The following is a 21424-nucleotide window of genomic DNA, read 5'->3' on the forward strand; positions in this document are numbered from 1 at the left end:
AATTGTATAAAGTAATGTGGCTATACGTAGAATAAAATGTTCGTGAAATGTGTATTTATGTATTAATTATGTCATTTATTGGAAACATTTGTACCGAATATCAAATAACAGCAACTATTAAAATCAGTTGAGCCAAATTTTGTAGAAATAAACTGAAATCAAAAATATTTTCACAGGAAATTTTTCTTGCATTTCCATAAAATCCATCAAACTGAAACAAAGATTTTTAAACATTCTTTAATAACTTTCCGTCTACGATATAACTCAAGATCTTTCAGCAAATTTAAGGGGTTACTTCAGTATTCATATGTATATATATGAAACCATATAATAATACTCACTTTTACCAATATTTTCCATCCTTTTTTGTGGAAACGTTTATTACACACACACTATAAAAGATCATATAATATATGTTTTTACATAAACTTTCACAAAATCCATACTCTTCATATATACATATTTACGTTACTCTTAAAGACGCAGATTTCTACTTGATATTTCAACCTCAGCGACACATGGAATAGGCGACCAGATCAGACCTCTCAAAAAACCGATATAACCAGTGCAAAGTTAGAAATAATGACTGAAGGGAGAACCAGTGAGAAATGAGAATGACCACCTCGGTTATGAACACCTCCTCGCCGACAGTACTGGACTATGAAGGTGAGATTCCGTGGTTTGCACAAAAGGATGGTGAATACCTTATAGGAATGACGGTCAAAAACAACTATTTACTCTGACAAAGATATTCCAAAGATATTGTGGTGGGTTGTGTTCATTAGTTACTTCCTCTCTAATCTACACGTACAGAATTAGGGACACCTAGCTCAGCAGTACTCGTGGAACTTTGCGAGAAATCCAACAACGAAAAAATATACTTTTAGGCGAATTTTGTAAAGCGTGTTCAGAGGCAATAACGCGACCCAAACCGATAACCTTCCAACGCACACAATTTATACCATTACATTTTCTAGTTATTTAAAGGTATTCTTGATGTAAAATATAACTTTCCTCTCCGAATAAAATATTTATGTTTCAATTTATAGAATTCTCAGTAGTTTTAAATATCAATTTATTTAAGTACGTTAATTTATTTGTAATTTTGAAACTGGCGTAATTTAGTAGGAAATGTTTGAAATATTCATCAGTTTAGGTATAGTGCATGTAGTGAAACATCATGATAGACGTAAGTTTTTATCCGCGACTAATAGATATGGCTACAAGACTAATTTTAAGTACAAACCTTTAGCTTATAACTCCGTCACCTCTTGCCTGATTTGCGATGTAATTATTTTTTACAATTTTTGGACTCAGGAGATCAAACACTTTTGATTCATGTGTTTGAACACTCTCAAGATCTCAAAGATTAATTTAACCTAATTCTGCCTAAAATAATTCCAATTTGAAGGCAGGTTAGTAGACATCCTTATGAGTCATAAAATCTAATAGGATATACGTGCGCCCGTGCTTGGTATTACTGGCACACAAGAACATGGTTAATGAAAAGGAGCAAAAGTATTATAGATTAATTTACTCTAATCCTTCCTAAAAGCAATTCTAGTGCCGAGGCTATTGATGATACCTGAAAGTATCTAGAAAACTTGCTCTGCAACAATGCAATGTCTCCATGGTAACCGTGGCAAATAGCAAACTAATAGGGTGCCGAATGGAAAATTTCGTTCATTTTGTACACCTGCCCACTATACAAACTCGTATTCGCAACGGCTCTTTGTGGTTATGACAAACATTTGTTATTCCTAACCTGCAAATATGGTGAAGAGTTGTTGTGGGTTCAAATGTACCAATAACAAGTCGAAAAGACCTGAAATTTCCTTCTATTTGGTACCCAGTCAAGCTACTTAAAATGTTTTGAATCCATGGCCAGCCAGGTAGGTCCATTGAGAAGAAACACTGTTGACAAAATACTCCAACAAACGGACCTTAAGAGAGCCAGGCAAAAATATATAAATCCTTGTACTAAGATTCGAACGAGAAGAGTGTTGTTATGTTTGAAAGCTACCAACCGCGGAACAGAAGAAGCAATAGGAAAGTTGCGAAAGGGGTCCAGCATGGCCGGGTAATTATGGCGCTCGACTATCAAACTGTGGGCCGCGGGTTCGAATCTCCGTCACACCAAACATGTTCATCCTTTCAGCCGTGGAGGCGTTATAATGTTACGATTAATCCTACTATTCGTTGGTATAAGAGTAGCCCAATTAGGGACGGCTAGCGCAGATAGCCATCGTGTAACATTGCGCGAAATTCAAAAACAAAGAAGTTGTAAGAACCAAAGTCTGACCGTAACTACATGTGTTCAAGCTCATTTTACATCATATAAATATTGTTTTAGATTTTCTGAACACAAGACAATTGTACACGACTAGGTACTACATATTGGGCTATTCTGTCAGGTGATGTTATGGAAAAGCATGAAATTAAATTAATTGTAACTTTACTTGCTGCAACTTTAATGCCTCGTCCAACAACTCCTAATACGTATTGGTAAGACACTGCAATTAATAATTTCACTATCAAACAAGAACATATGAATGATAATTGAGTAATATGTATAGCAACTTCAGCAGTAATATTTATACATGGTAGATCTATATAAATTGCGTACAAGCAGCTGCACTCGCTTTGTTATTGTTACACCTTCATCAAGATGGCGATCGCGTTACCAGTCAAAATCACATGACTGTGACGTTACGTCGACCTCATGGATTCCCTCTTTCGTTGTTGTTCTAGCCTATTACAAACTTCTAGTCAAATTTGTACAAATATAATATTTTGATTTTCATTTTGTTTGCTACACGTCATTTTCTGAATATGCTTTATTGAACAACAACTGATTACAAAAATGGGTCTACAGCAACAAAACGTATCTGAAAACATGTTCTTTTAACAGCAGGTTTAGGCACAGTATTGAGTTGACGTTAAATGGACGCCAACTACCTTTTAGATAAACGCTTGTAGAAATACAGTGGCAACTAAACAATATGCATACGCAGCTTAAATATAGAAGCCGACGTTTCGAAAGTATTCTGTCTTTAGGTCAGTTTCATGTCAGACATTTAGGTTAAGAAAAATACCCATGGGAGTTCAGAAATCTTCAAATCTCTCTTTGCCTCGTTTACAATTTATGGATTATTGTGAAATACTACTCGAATATAAACATGGAGTTTTATTATTATACCATAACGTTTTGGGACAATATGGGGTCTACTGGTCCATCTCAGCTGTTCCAGGTTCTAAGCTAAAATTATTAATTAATAAATTAAAAAAATATTAAAGTCAGTCCTTATCATTAATATACTTATCAAGCTTTCTGTTAGTTAAACATAAAAGAGATAATGCATCAATACTATCAATCCTCTTTACAATCTTAAATAACTATTCCGATTCACTGTAACTCTTATTTTAAATACATGTCAGAAAAACGCGGATGCTCAACGAGTCTTGATATAAAACAATAAAGAAGAAACGTCCACCTTTCGACAGTGCACAAGCTATAGGATTTAGAATAATTAATTGGAAATGTAAATTATTGTTATCATAAAGGCACAGGGGTGATGCTAAGCCACCTCAAGAAATCCGGAAAAACCTTGGTTGTTATAGTTCCTGTTGTTGTTTCGAATTAAGCACAAAGCTACACAATGGGCTATCTGTGCTCTGCCCACCACGGGTATCGAAACCCGGTTTTTAGCGTTGTAAGTCCGCAGACATACCGCTGAGCCACTGAGGGGCGTTATAGTTCCTGATTCCTACCGTCCTCAATAACCCAAGTTACCCGTAAATTACTTATGGTCCTTCAGAGAAGCAGAAAAGTGTAAATCTTATGTCTAGGATGAGACCACTAAATACAACGCCCTAAAATTCTATGTGGGAGGAAACGTCACTTTCACGAGTCAGGTGCCGAAAATTCTAACTGATCCGTGCCTGAGATAACCTGAAGAGAAGAGACAGGGTTGGCGGGTTATGACGGAGTTTCGGTTTGGTCAGTTTGAGTGATAGTCGAAGTAATAATTTGGTTTAAATTGTCCTAAGTGGATATTCAATTTAAAGGAAACTCTCTTCATCCCGCTTGTAGCTGAAGGATATTATTACTGGATTAGGATGTTTCTGCTAGATATGGAAGGATATAAAAAGGGGTGTCTAAAACTGCACTTGTTGCGGTGACTGCTAGTTGTCCGTGAAGCCGTAAGAAGATCGGGTAAGAGGAGATCCGAAGTCGCGCCGAGTGCTGACGGCGTGAAGTTGTCAAGTATTCTTGGTTTGAGGATCATGTGGTAAACCAGTTTGTTTGAAGGCTCTGTGACTGAAGTATCCAGTCCAAAGAACATTCATCTTCATACGTGACTAAAGACAAGTACTGTTCCAAGTGACTTGATAATGTAAGTGACTGGCATTATTATTAGCCAAGTCAAATAGAAGCAAAGGCTCTAAGCTTGATTTAAAATGAAATTAAGAGTTTTGATGATAATTGTCAAAATAATATTTTAATGTAATTTTGATATCAGTTAAGTTGGTCATTTTCAAAGAGACAGAGGATTAAGTAAGCTACAACAGGCAAAATCTGAAAAAATGATGCTCAAGTTATTATTCCACTGTCTCCAACCTTCAGACTCTATAACTGTCATTTCAGTGAAATATTTGTCTCTCTTGATTAAAAATAACAGAATCAAACATCAGAGAGAAACTGACATATTTTTATAGCTGGAAGCACAGTGGGCGACATGTCATTCAGCAGTACGTTATTGTTGATACTTCCATAGAGCAAGAGCTTTATCTATATATGTAAAAACAGCTCGTTTGGGTTGAGAAAATATTTTACGTAGAAGAGCGAACAACGTTTCGACCTTCTTCGGTCATCGTCAGGTTCACAAAGAAAGAGGTGACTGACCGGAAGCTGACCACATGTTTGAAAGGGGTTGTGTACCTGAGTGTCGGAATGTAGAGGGCGGTGTTAGATGTTTGAATATATAATTTTATTTATTTTATTATATTAATATAGGTATAAAGGCGTTCCTTTATATTGGTTTATTTTGGGTTTAAGTTGTTGTATAAGTAAGGCTTCTTTAATTTTGCGTTTGTTTATGTGTTTCTTTATTTAGTATTTGAGTGTTTTCTATGGTTATATTGTGTTTATTTGACTTGCAGTGTTCGAAAACGTGTGAAGGTTACTTTATGTTCTTTGAATCTGGTTTCCATTTTTCTACTTGTTTCTCCAATATAGAAGTCGTGGCAGTTATCAGATTGTATTTTATAAATAATGTTGGTGTGGTGTTTGTCAGTGTAGTTTTTACATGGTATAGACCTCAGTTTTGTGCCTGGTTTTTGAATAAATTTGGTATTAACTGGAATGTCATATTTTGTTACTAGTTTTTGCCAAATGTTAGTTATTTGTCTGCTGATGTCAGGAATATATGGTATGCAGCAGTATATGGTTTCGTGATTTTTTGATTCGTGAGATATATTTACTTTTGTTGGTTGATTTTGCTTTCTGTCTAGGTGTGTGCGTATAATGTTTTCTACGGTTTGTGGAGGAAACTTATTGATGTTGATGAAGTATTGTTTTATTTTGTCTAATTCATCGTTAATTTTATCTGGTAAGCATAGTTTTATGGCTGTGTTTATTTGGTTTCTTAGTATGTTGAGTTTTTGTTTTGTTTCATGTGCTGAGTCCCAAGGTATGTGTAGTCCAGTATGGGTGATTTTTCGGTGGATTTCTGTTTTGAATTGTGTGTCGGTTCTTATAATTTTGAGGTTAAGAAATGATATTTGATTGCTTTCTTCCTGTTCACATGTGAAGTTAATGTTGGGATGTATAGCGTTAATGTGATTGAAAAAATTAAGTATGTGTTCTGTAGATTTGAATCCAGCAACCGTGTCATCTACATATCTGTACCAGTATAGTGGTGGATGTAATGCTGTGTTAATTGCTTGTGTTTCAACTTGTGTCATAAAACTATTGGCTAGAACTGGTGATACTGGGTTGCCCATGCTTAGGCCATTTGTTTGTATATAGTTGTGGTTGTTGAACATGAAGTTTGTCTTTATCGTGGTGAATTCTATTAGGGTTGCTAACTGATTGCTGGGAATGTCTATAGTTGGGTTAGGGTCTCGGATATAGAGTTCTAAGGTTATCTTGCAGGCTTCAGTGGTTGGAACTTCTGTAAAGAGGGATATAACATCGAAACTGGCCATTAAGGCTTTATGATTAAGGATTTAAATTAGACTTGAAATTAAAAGTCTTTGATGAATGAGCTGGCTGATGTTACATATTTGGAGAATACCCATGCTATGTATTTACCAAGATTGTAATTAAACGATTCATATGTTTTGTGAAAACTAAAAAACAATCTTACAGAAAAAGACATTAATTCCATTAAAAACCTAAAACAAGACAAAAACATAAAAATTCTAAAAGCAGATAAAGGTAACGCTATAGTCATAATGAACACGAATGAATACATCCAAAAAATGAAAAACATCCTATCAGACACGAACAAATGTAAACCAATACACACAAATCCAACAAAAACACACGAGACGCAACTGAACAAATTACTACTAAAAATGAAAAAAGCCAACACAATTTCACAAACACTTTATTCCTACCTACGTAAAACCGACTCACGCACACCACAAATATACGGCATCCCCAAACCTCATAAACCAGATTGTCCATTACGACCAATAATGTCCACATATGAATCGTTTAATGAACCTGACGATGACCGAAGAAGGTAGAAACGTTGTTCGCTCTTCTATGTAAAATATTTTCTCAACCCAAACGAGCCGTTTTTGCATATATATGATTGAAATTTTGTTGAAGTTGATGATTCTAACTTTGTCCCATTCTGTCTTGGGTCAAATTGACATAATATAATTTCCAATGGCTGAATTCTGTGATTTTCATTGGTCTTGTGTTCTTCCTTGTTTCGACTCGATTTCCTGTTTGTCCAATGTAGGTTCTTGACATTTGGTTTATAGACCTCTACCACCCTAACAAAGGCCGTTTGTTCCTGCCACTACCAATCTTAAATATTTACCTTCCACCTTTTCACTCTATAGACACGACCTAGCCCTAAATCTTTATCGACTTATTTCTTTCATTATTTTTCTAAACCAATTACTTCATAAAACTTATCACTAGTGGATCGAAGAGAAATTACTTATTTTAGAACACCCGGGATGTCAACGTCCAAATACCTGCCAATTATCTCGAGGAAAGTAGTCACAAACTAACACAAAGAGGAAAAGCTGAAGACTTTCAAAACGTTGTTCTCTATACAATCTACTAATGCATCTCGACTGTAGTCATCAATATAATTCTACAGTGTTCTCTAACAAACAGTTGCTGCCCATTTATCATTTATATTTTTAGAATCATAATTTATATGTTAGCCAGACGGCACATCACGTTAAGATCAAGTTAGGCCAACAATATTCTGGAATATTAACGAATGATAGGTTTGCGAAATATCTGGAACAACTATTAAAATGTGCTAAAACATGGGTGAGCAAGTTAATTAGCTGAATTAGATTGCGATGAAACAGTGAGGTACCATGAAGATAAATATTATGTATTGTTTTATTTTCTAGCCAGTAAAGAGAATCAATCAGTGTTTACGTTTTTGGATCTGTGTTAGGTAATGTACATTGAGCTGCCCTATACAAGTAAGTTTATTTTTTGTTAATATCATGTAGATATCGTGGCTATAAACAAGTTACGGTTTACAAGTGTGTAAAGATACAGCAATAAAATTAAAATTATGTTTTGTTACATGGAATGGACGTTGAATTAATTGTACCAGAATAATAAAAAACTGCTAACGAAATATAAATATTACAATAATTTAAACATAATTTATAATTTTTACAAATAATGTACAGATTTTTTAATTTATTGTTTTAAATTATTAATGTTTTCGATATAAATTTCAAAGAAAACTAGATGATATTTGTAAAATAAGTAAAAAACTATTTTATTTTTATTGTTCAGTAAATGTAGTTTGTTAGTTTGTTTAGTAATATTTTGTTAATAACAGCCCAGCATGGCCAGGTGGGTTAAGGCGTTCGACTCGTAATCTGAGGGTCGCGGGTTCGAATCCCGGCCGCACCAAATATACTCGCCCTTTCAAATGCATTCTACCTGAAAAACGTACTTAACACAAAAAATATCCAAAACTCAATTGCGAGAATGTTCAAATTTCAACTTAAAAGTAAAATACGAGGTCTGTTCAAAAAAATACGCGGACTGTTTGAATTGCGCGGCTCCAGTTGGTTCCAGTGAAATCCGCTTGGTGTCGCTAGGTTCGCACAGATCAGCTGATTACGACGCCATTTCCCGATTGCAAATATCTTCATTTGTGTATTAGCTACGCGGTTTTAAGTGAAGTGCGATTTTTTCGTTTGGCGGATTTGAGAATGAATGACCTGAAGGAGCAACGACTTGCTGTGAAATCTTGTGTTGAACTTGGAAAATCTGCGACTGAAACTTTTGCTATGCTTAACACGGCTTACGGTGATGTTGCTATGAAGTGTACGGCATGTTTCAAGTGGCATGAGCGTTTTAAGGATGGTCGACAGTCCATTGAAGATGATGAGCGTCCTGGACGTCCTTCCACGTCAACTGACGACCCACACGTCGACAAAATCAACACCCTGGTGCGGGCAAATCGACGTCTGACTGTTAGGGAGCTTGCTGAAGAGTTTGGGATATCAGTTGGATCTTGTTACGAGATTTTGACCGAAAAATTGAAGATGCACCGTGTTGCTGCGAAATTTGTGCCTCAGAACGCGTGCGTTTTTGGCCAAACACTCGATCACTGTTCTTTCCCACCCCCCCTACTCACCTGACCTTGCTCCTTGCGATGTTTTCTTGTTCCCCAAACTCAAAAGACCCTTGAAAGGAAGAAGATTTGAGACGATTCCCGAGATTAAGGCAAATGCGACGAAGGAGCTGGAGGACATTACAAAAGAAGCGTACCAGGACTGTTTCAACAAGTTGAAACACCGTTAGGATAAGTGTGTGCGTTGGGGAGGAGAGTACTTTGAAGGGGTCCCAGACCTGTAACTTCTAAATAAAGTACATTTTGTTTTATGACGTCAGTCCGCGTATTTTTTGAACAGCCCTCGTACACATACATACATATATATATCGAAATACGTTTCAGCAAACTGTTTTGTCTTAGTATTACACATACTCGGACAAAGAATCTGTAGATTCATGGTTTGCAACATCTTATGCCGAAGATGCATCAAAAGAGTCAAAGTAAAATCCGAATATTTGATCAGACGAAAGAACTCCAAGATATGGCGATGAATGCTATTAACTAGCTTCATTCCCTCTTGTCTATCTGTTCAAAATTAGGGTCGAATATACACACATAGTACATGTATAGTTTTCCACGAAATTCTGAAAACCTAACGTAACTTGTCTCGCATGTTTTTGTATAAATTATGACAGGTTTTATTGCTTCTATCAGCCAACAACCTGCGTTTTGTTTTGTTTCTATAAAAAAGTAAATATTTAATTCGGTAATTTAAACACCTCTCAATTTTCTTTCTTTCCGAAATTTGGGCAATTTTGACTTGTATGCTGTAATTAAAAAAAATAAAATACTATAATCTCTTGAAAATTTTGAAATTAATGTAACAAATATAACAAATATGTCATTAAAATAAAACTTGTACTCAAGTGTATGTAAGAAATTTTCATTACACTCCATTCCGGCATGAAACGGGTGGTTAAGAGATCGACTAGTATTCCGAGGGTCGCGGGTTCGAGTCCCCGTCACTTCAAACATGCTCGCCCTTTCAGCTATGGGGGCGTTGGCGTTATTATGTGACGGTCAATCCTACTATTCGTTGGTAAAATAGTCCAAGAGTTGGCGGTGGGTGGTGATGACTAGCTGCCTTCCCTCTAGTCTTACACTGCTAAATTAGGGAAAGCTAGCGCAGATAGCCCTTGTGTTGCGTTTCGCGAAATTAAAAGAACAAACAAACAAACCATTCCTCAACTAGGAACTCCGAAATTATTTGAACATCTAATAGCAATTTTTACTTTATCATTATACTCTGTTGATATCCCAGTTTCTTGGAAGAATGCAAATGTATTAATATTCCATAAAGAAGGAAAGCCAGCCAATAACCCAAATAGTTACCGACCGATCAACTTGACCAGCTGTGTAAGCAAAATTCTTGAACGAATAATCAGTAACAGACTCTCCACATTCCTGTAGAAAACTTCAAAATTACAAGAAGAACGAAACGGTTTCAGAAAATTAGGGCAAACTACAGACCATTTAGTTAGACTAACAAAAGCAATAGTAAATAGTTTTAACAAAACAGAATGCACTGTCGCTTGCTTTCTCGATATTGAGAACGCTTTCGACACCGTATGGCATAATGGACTCCGGTTCCGAATGAAAGAAATTGGACCACCGCGGGTAATTAATTATTCGCTGGCTGTACAGCTTTCTGGAAGACAGAATATGCAGAGTTAATGTTGAAGGGACCCTCTCAGAGTGTTTTTTACTCCAGAAGCAGGCGTCCCTCAAAGAAGAGTGGTTAGCCCTATCTTATTCATCACGTACGTGAACAGTACGCCTCTGAAAGATCCAAATCATGGGTACTCCCCTCACAGCTCGCTGATGATGTGGCAGCCTGGAAAAGTGCACCAACACCAACAATAGCAACCACAATTAAATATAATAAGTGAATACTGTAAAAAATACAGAATCGAAATAAACACAACTAGCAGTATTCCCAAAGTTAACTAAACACAAAAAAGCATAACTAGAAATTTATATGAATGGAGCACTCCTTCAGACTGCTATGTCTGCAAAATTCTTAGGACTAACATTAGACTCTAAATTAACATGGATAAACCACATAAATAGTATTAAAACAAAAAAAATTGGTGAGGAAAAAACTATGGTAGGAGTCTAACTGGTAAAAATAGTGGAGCAACAGCAGATAAGATATTAAAAATATACAAAACATACATTAGACCCGTAATTGTCATTGCAGCCCCCGGATGGATAAATGTAAGTAAAAAGCAATACAAACAATACAAAATACTCTTCTCACAACTTATAAGGTACCCAGAACTACCTCATCAGAATTCATGCATAAATATACACACATAGCAACAATGGCAGATAGACTCCTACATAGTATAGTAAATTATTTTGACAAAAATTAGAGAACAAAAAACTATTAAGCGAACTAGACAGATACCGTATACATGATGAGGATAGTCCTAAATACCTTTCCCCAGTAAATACACATATATTCAAATAAAACAAAAAGGCCACCTATAAACTGGACTCCACATTAGTTTAGGGGTTAACTAATAAACACTGAAAGGGATTTATGTAAATATTTTATGGCCTATCTAGTGATAGTGCAAATTGCTATGGAACTATTAAGAGAAATAATATATTTGCACCAAGTGTATATGTAGATAGTGCATGGACATCACCCTGATAGCGGCCTAACTACAAGTTATTCTGGCCCTCGTGTAGAATGTATAAATACACTTGATAGTCGCTAAAACAATACAAAAGGAGGAGGAAAAGGTCGACGAAACCCGACCTTTACGGGTATACAAATACCCAAATAACCATAAGAGAGAGACCTTAACTAGAGAAATCGTAATATGACGAATATTAAAATTAAACACTCGTAGAAAACTGCAACATTTTTTATATGCCACACCTGTATTACTGAAACAGAGAACATGAACAATGTAACAGTTTTAAATAAGCATCTGTAACGTTACAGTTCAACACTGACGCCAGTAAAAACTGAAATAAACAGGTGCCGGTATAATTCATGGACGTTCAACTCGCACTCAGCAACAAAGGTCGTTTTTCAACAAAAACTCCTTCATAAAACTATTTACGTATATAATTTTTTCTTCCTCTATTCATGCTATACTGTTTTCTAAAATAAAACGCATACTATCAGATACAGGGAGAATTGGTTATTTTTATCTTGAAATACGTCATTAAGCAAACTATAGTTCATTGCACAACTATTATTTTAACATAGGCATAAGACCTGGTTATGTTTGATAACTAATTCATCAATTGAAACGTTATGATAATATTATAAATAAAGACATGAAAAATATGTTTCTTGCTGAACTTTCATGTCCTAATTAACTTTAGACTTCGACTTAAACCATTGAGTAATGAAGATAAAAAATAAACTTTCACTACTTTTACATTCCGTACTTTTTTCTCCTACAATAGAACATTTAATGTTCTATACTAGAATGGTTTCTCGTTGGTGTTCTACGCTAGAACCATTTTCGTTAAAGTGTTCGCAAAAGTTATTTTCTTTTACGTTAATTTTTTTCTCAAACTCTAGGATACAGCCTTGACCTCCTCAACGGTTCGAACGATAAACTCATGCTCAACCCACGAATTTCATTATAAAAATGTTTTATTAACTCAACCCCTCGTTCGTGAACAACAACGCGACTAGACTTATAAACGTAACATATCTAAACAACATAAAAACAGTTCTAGATGTACAACTGCATACTACTAGAAACATTGTGCAGTGCCTTGGACACGGGCCAAGCTTTTGGTATATTTTCTTGTCTAATAGTAACAGACTGTAAACTGACAATTATATCAAACAATATGAACTACTATATCAAATACCTAGCTTCAAAATGACTGAGAAAGTTTTATAATTTCAGTAAATGCATATGTAAAAAAGCTAAAATTTTAGTTTTATTTCTATTTTCTTTTTTAAAATAGTAACAAATAACGAAAATATATTAATGATAAAAGTATGCTATATTCAAACAAGAAAACCAACGGAGTGCATGTATATCACTAACAGTAATAATAATATTGAGGCAGCCTGCAGCAAAACAGTACGTTACACGTACATACATATACAGAGTTGCCCGAAAGTTAGTTGACCTGCATTTTAATACGCAGCACCAAAACTCATTGGTCTTCTTATCAATTTAAATGTCATTATTATAGTGTTCGATATACATTTCTACATTAATTTGAAATGTTAAAATAAAAAAGAATTAGTATATTGCTTTGGAGCAATTAACTTTTGAACCACACATGCAATAGACACTCATATGAATTTGGTCCTTACAACATTTTATTTTAGACTTTTCTTGCAATGCTACACAAGGACTATATACACACAGATGCACTTAAATTTGATCTGCAAAACTGGAGTGTCATAAAAGGCAGTATATGCTTTCCTTTTTACCTTGTTCATTGCAGGAAATATTTACTTAACATACACTTTACCTTTATAAATAACTCTTGACACATATTATAACATCATCTCTGTAAATTACATCATCATTTTAAAATTATCAAATTTAATGTCCTGACTGATAAAATACTTTTTGTAACAAAAAACAGAATTATACCAGAATTTTAAATTAATGTAGTCCTTAATTTATTGACTATCCATTTACTTAAAACATATTCATTTAACATCTGGCAAATTATTAGTACAATTATCAGTAGTTAACCTTGACTATATATTTTATTTTAATCATTTACTTACATTAAGCATTGGATTTAAACATTAACAGCATGTTTGGTAATATCAAATGTATTCACTTTTTCCCATCTTGTAAATAATCTTAAAAGGTTTTTTGTTATTTGTTACTCTCCTAATATTACATTATCACAATATGTAATACTTACACACAATGCTTTAATTAAGTAGATGGTAACACATCAGTTTTAACCTTTTTATGTCACCTATTCCTAGTCAGGCCTATGAGCCAATGGCATATGCTTGCAGTATATAATTTGTTTAAAAACTTAAGATAGTTTATGTTAATAGAAATGTAAATCAAAGCAATTTAAGAATGAGTCAACAATACCTGAATATTGAGTGCTAGCAAGTGAAATACTGTAAAACTTACTAGCCCTGCTCCTCAATTTTGAGGCAATTATTTTCTTTTTAAATATTTTACCACTGTCCCTTTGGGAGACAATAAAATAGCTTTTACAAATTGTATTTCTTTCAGAGACTATAAACTTTACTATACACATAAAAACTTATCACACACCAAGTCCTTTGAAATTTACAAAAGTAGTATGTGCCCTTGTTCACAAGATTTTAAGTCATCCTAAGAATCTCTTGACAGAGGTCTTTCCTAAATTTATAAAAAAATAAAACCAAGGTCTTGAAAGATGATTTTTTTTACATCTTCCAGTCATGTAAAAACTATTCATTTTCTGTAAGGATTAAAAGTACTCATGTTGTGCTTAATTTTGTTTTAGTTTACAATCATATATTCATCTAAAATGTTAAATTTCACTTACTGTATATTCATAATCAAAACAGGCTACCTACTGGTTAAACTCAGTTTCTGAAACCCTAATTTCTGACCCATAGCACCCCCCTATTAAATACCATCTAAAAACAATCTTCTTGGAGACTTTGCTTATACTGAATGGATAATACACTGAATGTTACTTAACAGTAAAGTTGAATATTTTTCTCAAAGAAGAAATTTTTCTTGGTTTAATACTAAATAAAAAAATTAAGTTTACACCATGTCCATCATCAGTAGTACATGATAACATAAGCGTGCCACTAACTTCATGCCACGCATTACCACTATTTTTTGTACCTGTTCCCAAAACTGTTCCATAATTCGAATGTTGTGTTAGCATATATCTAATACTCACAATAACTTGTCACAATTATGAAATAAATAAATATTTATATATAACTACTAGACATTCTTGGTTTTCAGAATCATTATTGACTTACTTAGCAGCCATATCCGCCTTTTTCCAATGGAGAAAAATTTCTTATCACTGCTAAGCATTTTCTTATTATGGAAGTGACTAAGTGAAAAAACTACAAAGTAGGGAAAAAGTCTGCTTTATAATTAATCTTCTATCTGAAAAGAGAATTTTTATCTTGTACAATACTTACAATTCTAATACATGAGAATACATTTGAATTTTGTGGCATTTGTATTTTATTTACTACTATTAATCAGTAATTCATGTTTATCAATTGTGAGTTTATTTTGCACAGTTTCCAGGAAGGGTGAATATAATACATTTTAAATTTGACAAGGTTTTTCTTTTCCATCTAAAATCTTTTATTCTGTTTTGGCATTTAGTATTTTCTTGATAAATGTAGAAGCATATTTAAATGAAATAATTAGTTTTAAACAATAACTATCTCTAATCTCTGCTAGGGGAAGCCATACCTATACAATATAGATCCTGTGCTCCTCCCAATTTCAGATTCCAAATTGATATATCTATGAGAAGTATGTGTCAAATGTGTATTTATGCCATAGTGCAGAATAAAAAAAATATGTATAAAGATACATATTAAATATTGAATACAGTATTTTAATATGTACACCCTAAATGTAATTTAAGTTTTATAGGTTCTATTACTAGGACATTAATAACATGTATACAAGAGCATGTAAATATGAGTAGCATAAGGTTGTAATCAATCCAAAAATAGTAAGTAACTTAATAAAGCAAACAACATTCAGTTAGAAGAAAAATAATTTGTCATTGTGAACCTATTAAAACTAGGAAAGGTGCTTACATATACTTCTAGTAATTTACATTTTGCATTACCACTAACAATAAGCAATACATTTATCATACAGAAGTAAAATACTGTAACTGTGGAACCACAACAAATCTACAATTTCAGTATAAGTGCACATTTGTTTTGTCAAGACTTGTCACTATTTTGCAATGACATCTGTTTTATGGACATTATTTAAATGACTACTAAAACCTGTTTTCAATCCAAGAGAGAGCAATATTGTACCAGTTAGTTCTGTTATTTGGTTTTATAAATAATCTTGAAGATTTGTTTTAATTCTTATTTTTACACTGAATTTAACTTTGCATATACATTGTATTGAAAGCTATATTATCATGCCTCATAATTATCCAATAGGCTAATAATCCTTTATTATGCATTACTGCACATTTGTTATCTAAACAGGTTTACATGTTAAATAATATGAAAATGTACGAAACAGTATGTTATTGAGCTTCATTATGAAAATGACAATATTTCAGAAAAAATCCTTGTATTTATGTGAAATTTCTTTTATACAGTTAGTTAGAGAAAGTTAACAGCTCTGCCCTAACTGGAACCCAAACTTGTGCTTAAGGATTCAGATTAACCCATCCCAACAATGTCAGTACAAAAAAACTGTAACAAAAAAATTGGAAGAAGTGTTAACATTGTGGTATGTTTATTATTACATAAACAATAAAGAACCTTTGAGTACAATGTATGTAATAAATAATAATAAAATTATTAACCCATTTGATAACTGTGTTATATGGGATAGGATAACAACACTTCTAATATAATGTAAAATTAAAATAATGATATTTAATATTGTAAAAAGACAATTAAGAAGCACTTGATCCTTCAGGGCTGTCCTTGCACATCCACACCTGAAGAAAAGACATTTTAAAAAATTTAAACCATCTTTAATTTTTCAGAAATTCATTGATTCTCCTCTTAAATTTTTCTTATGTGCCAGCCTGCATCATTGCTAATAGCAACTTATAAGCTAATAAGACTGTTAGATAAATAAAACTGTTTAACTTAAGTGAAGCCTAGCTCATCTTTTTAAATGTTAAATGCATCCTTTCATCCTATTACTGCTTTGGGGGTGTTATAATGTGATGGTTAATCCTACTAATCATTGGTAAAAGAGTAGACCAAGAGTTGGCAGTGTGTGGTGATAAACTAGCTACCTTCCCTCTAGTCTTACATTACTAAATTAGAAATGGCTAGTGCAGATAGCCCTCTTGTAGCTTCCTGCAAAATTCAAAACAAACCAATCTATTTCATTCAGTATATAACATAAAGAAATCAAAGGCTATTAGTTCCCCTTATAAGCTTGTGAACTAAAATAAAATTACCTCTTTCTCTTCTTTTTTGGCTTGAGTGTCTCTATCACCAATATGCCAAGACTCTTTTCATCAGTACTGAGTGGGTTACCATTTGTACAAAATGTATAACACAAATTGCAATGACCCAAATGCATTATCTTTCACTCTATAAAGTCATTTAATAAGCATATTTCTAAATTTTCAAGTGATCTAAGTCATTCTGAATGCCTCAGTGTTCTTAATATAGCTAGAAATATACACGTAGGCTTACACTTGAGGCACGCAGCTATAAGCACAGTTTGCAGTTTGACTGGATTCCATCAGTATCACATTTTAGTTTTCTTTCACTCAGATGCCATATAATCAACTAATATTCCCCCAATAAACACAAATGTGATTTTTTTTACCCAATCTTCTGTGTAGCACTTTATCAATTTTTTCTAGAAAAAAATAAAGTACACTAAATCACACCCTTTCTGTCCTCCAAATAACAAGTAACATCCTAAACTATCATACACATGTCCCTACAAATATATATATTTTTTAATTACTTATTAACTTGATCAAACAAAATTATGCACTTGATTAATACCTTCAATGAAACACTTATTTTTACAAAACAAAAAATGATTAATAAAATTTGGTTATCAAATTCCATATCAAAGTACTGTAAAACAATTTTTTTTTTAAACATGACATCTCAACTAAATGCAGACATACCAACACACACACACAACTCAAACTGGCTGCTTTCCATAATACATTTTGATGTTTGACCAGCTGGACCCAGGCCAAATTCATCACCACACTGATCCAGGAAATGCAATGGCTAAATTGTACCATTTTCTTTCATTAATTAACAAATATAGGGAAAACATGTCCCAAGACCCCCTTAGGAAACAACATCAGCACTTGCAGCCCTGTAAATAGTAAAACTTTTAATGTTTGGTTTTGATTTATTATTTTCTTTATACATGCAAGACGAAATTAATAGACTTCAAACTACGATAACTAAAACACGATTTTCGTTTATTTTTGTATGCTGACACACTGAAGTATTGCAATTTAAAATTAGACAGTTCCATGGCTAACAGCAAGGTTTCTGGACTGTGCAATATTTAACAAGTGTATGTATATATATACATTCCGTTTGAGCATCGTACTTTATATCGCCTTCCATTTCAGTAGAATAATCTGTAAATTGTAATTCATATAGCGTGAATGTATATAAATATACATACCTAATTATATTAGTCACACCTTATTTATGGACATCAATGAAACTTTCATATATATATATATATATATATTATATGTAACTTATACAAATATACAACCACTCTTCTGTTCACGTTAATAAGTAAACTATATCTATCAGTTATACATAAATAAAATAAAAACTTGCAACAGTAATATTTACTAACAACAGTAAACAACTGTGTAACTAAGCGAATACTATGCCAGTACGGCCCCTACCGATATTTACTAATCTTCAGAAGTCTTTAGCTAGTACTCCAGCCGACAGAAAATACAACCCAACAGTGACAACGATCAGCATGTCGCATAGCTTAATGTTATCGATTGTTTTCTTCATTTCAACAACTAAACCTATTTACTTTTCGACCTAGACCTAGACCTAGACCCAAAATATCTTTTACATATATTATTACTTCATGCCCCGTCCAATTTCACTCGTCAACCTCTCCAAAATCAATAAATCTTCTGCAGCTGTTTAAAAGCCCGGATGTAATATTATTATAATACGAAATACTGCTGAGAGAGGACGCTACTATACTATAGCAACAAAAATAATTTCAAATTAATATCTTGCAATTATAAAACATGCTTATAGACAGTCCTTTTATAAACTTTCATAATGCGAAATGGAATCATATTATTTTTAAGTATTTTAATCTATGTGTAATAGTGTCGTTATAATAACTATAAACTCTATCAATCAGGGAATATCTAACAGAAGTAATGTTAAAATTATTTATTCAAAATGTCAATAAGTTTTCGTTTCCAGAAAAGCATTAATTATCAAGAAAACAAAGAAAAAGTTGAAACCATAGAATGGCTCATTATAAAGAATTTAAAGCTCCCTTTAGATTTTATTACAAAATTGATTTCATAATTTCATTTTCTCACCTTGACTCATGATATGCAAAAATATCGAATGGATGCTATATTTCTTAAACAATGTTCGAGCAATATGGCTGTTATCTTAAAATATTACTGTTAGAAACTAATGGTGTCGATTTTCTTGAATATTAATCTCAAAAGTTATTGCTATTTTTAAATTTGGAATAAATAAACACCAACTTAAAACTACCATTTCTAAGTGTTTTTAACCAAAGATTTTAACTTATGCACCTTTTAATTTGACCAGAATCCTATTTTCAATATAGTATTATTTCCCTTCCACGGCTTACATTTTGTTCTAGAGGTTAACATTTACTATAATACCCTAATACCCCGCGGGTTTTAGATTACCAAATCATTCCAATCCAGGTATCGTTTTACTGCTCAGGTATTAATAATTAGAAGCTTTAAAGGAAATGTAGAAAATATGATAAGATTAAGGTGTAAGCGAGGATTTATTTTATGACATACGTAATAAAGTGAAGTTGCTAAGGGTTTAAAACATTCGATTTAAAAACCAAAAGAGGTTAAACAAGTCTACAAATCTCAAGAAAAACGTAGCTGTAGTACATACAGCAAATAACTACATATTATGCCCTTAAAATATTGATATCTATGATTATTCTAATGCCAGTTTTATTTATTCTTTACTGTGTTTTATTGCCAGTTCAGGACTCATTTTTCATGGCATTTTTAACAGAAAGTACCCGGCTTCAGTTTTTACTCGTGTAGATTGCTACTTTTGAGTTTGTGTGTGTTTGTGATTTTCTTATAGCAAAGTCGCATCAGGCTATCTGTTGAGTCCACCAAGGGGAATCGAACGGCTGATTTTAGCGTTGTGAATCAGTAGACTTTCCGCCAAACTCCTATATAGAATTTTGTGGATATCATTCGTGCCAGTGACTAAGCGATGAGTCAGTGGGCTTATAATGCTAAAAGTTGAGTTTTGATACCCGCGGTAAGCAGAGTGTAGATAACATATTGTAGCTTTGTGCTTTACAAGTGACAAACGAGGTACCACTTGGGAAAGAAAGAATTATTAATACCATTTAACAGGATATTTACATTTTAATACGTTGGAAGTTTTAGTCCATGTAATAGACATGAATTTTAATCTGTTAAACGTTTTCTGTAATTTCTATTTCAGAAGTTCACGATAGAGGTTCTTATGTTTGAATCTTAATAAAAATAAACCAGGATGTTACTTCAATAACAAAAAAATATGAAGCACATTCTATGCTTGAAGTAAGTTGGAACTGAACCAATTCAGGAAAGTATGCTTCAGATAAAAACAACAAAAAATGGCAATTGATGTTAGGAGAAAACCGACGTTTCACAATAAAAAGGATAAAGATTCTTATTTAAGAGTAAACAACATTGTTCATTCATAACACAAAGAGACACAAATAAATACTTCGGTTCCCCGCTTGTGCAGCGGTAAGTCTACTAAGTTACAAAGCTACGGTCAGGGATTCTATTCCCCTCGGTAGACGCAGCAGATTCCACGATGTGACTTTGCTATAAGAAAAACATACATATACACACAAACGCTTTAGAATTCAAGAGATCCTCTCTTCAGTATGTAAAGCAAAACTAAAGAACTACATCATCCTGAAGTAAGTAACTAAAATACATTTATAATAGCAGTAATTTAATCAAAACTGAAACGACATAAAACTAAATGAATAATAAACAAAATGCTAAACATAATAGAAAATGTGTACTTTAATAAAAGACTATTTGTTGATCAGTGTTGGGGAAAGTTGTTTCGATATCGAGGAATTATTTAATCAGTAATTCCAGATCAGTGTTAGCTTTGCAAATGGTATTGAAATTTGATAGGTTAAGCTCATATTCTATTTTTTCACCTTTATGACACACAAAGGAAGCATAGGAGCTATTCAACTCTTTTTTGTGTTTTTATAACATTCCTTATGTTCCTTGTCTCTAGCTAGTAAATGTTGGTTTCTCCAGTATAGGAGGCTTTACAGTCTTCAATCGTGTATGTATATACAAGTCAAGAACAAAGAGAAATTATAAGGTTTTTAGTACAGAAAAATTCCTGAATGTGGAATGTGATTTTAAAAAACTAACTATACGTAAGACAAGAGTATATAGCAAATTTGGATACAGTTGGTAGCCTGGATAGACTAGTGAATTAGAAACATATTATTAGATATTTTTGTAAGTAATGTTGTGGGAATCCGTTACTTTCTAAATTATCCTGCACGTGCGAAATTTCAGAGTATAGCTTAACGTACATAGATTATAAATCATAAGCTCTGTTTAATAATCATGCTACCAGATTTCTCTTGTATATGGGTTGGATAAAACTGTTAAATTGTGTTAGGAGTCTAGTA

The 21424-nt window shown here is 33.2% G+C and overlaps 1 protein-coding gene across 9 annotated transcripts in view; it reads right to left on the reverse strand.

Annotated features, from left to right (window-relative positions):
* LOC143229672 (tripartite motif-containing protein 2-like) overlaps positions 1-21424 on the reverse strand; it is a 45383-nt gene that overhangs the window by 23678 nt on the left and 281 nt on the right. For 3 of the 9 annotated variants that reach the window (XM_076462342.1, XM_076462334.1, XM_076462340.1), the window contains exon 1: positions 18399-18646. The exons of 3 other annotated variants lie outside the window; for them this stretch is intronic. Coding sequence is in view for 2 of the 6 variants with exons in the window: in XM_076462332.1 (XP_076318447.1) it covers positions 14797-14807 (11 nt within the window). In the remaining 4 variants the exon portion in view is untranslated. Of the gene's footprint in view, positions 1-14796; positions 14930-18398; positions 18647-21424 lie in introns of those variants that run through there. 3 more of the 9 variants (XM_076462332.1, XM_076462336.1, XM_076462337.1) reach the window with 3 other exon arrangements.

Source organism: Tachypleus tridentatus, chromosome 10, assembly GCF_004210375.1.
Source record: "Tachypleus tridentatus isolate NWPU-2018 chromosome 10, ASM421037v1, whole genome shotgun sequence".
Taxonomy (NCBI): domain Eukaryota; kingdom Metazoa; phylum Arthropoda; class Merostomata; order Xiphosura; family Limulidae; genus Tachypleus; species Tachypleus tridentatus.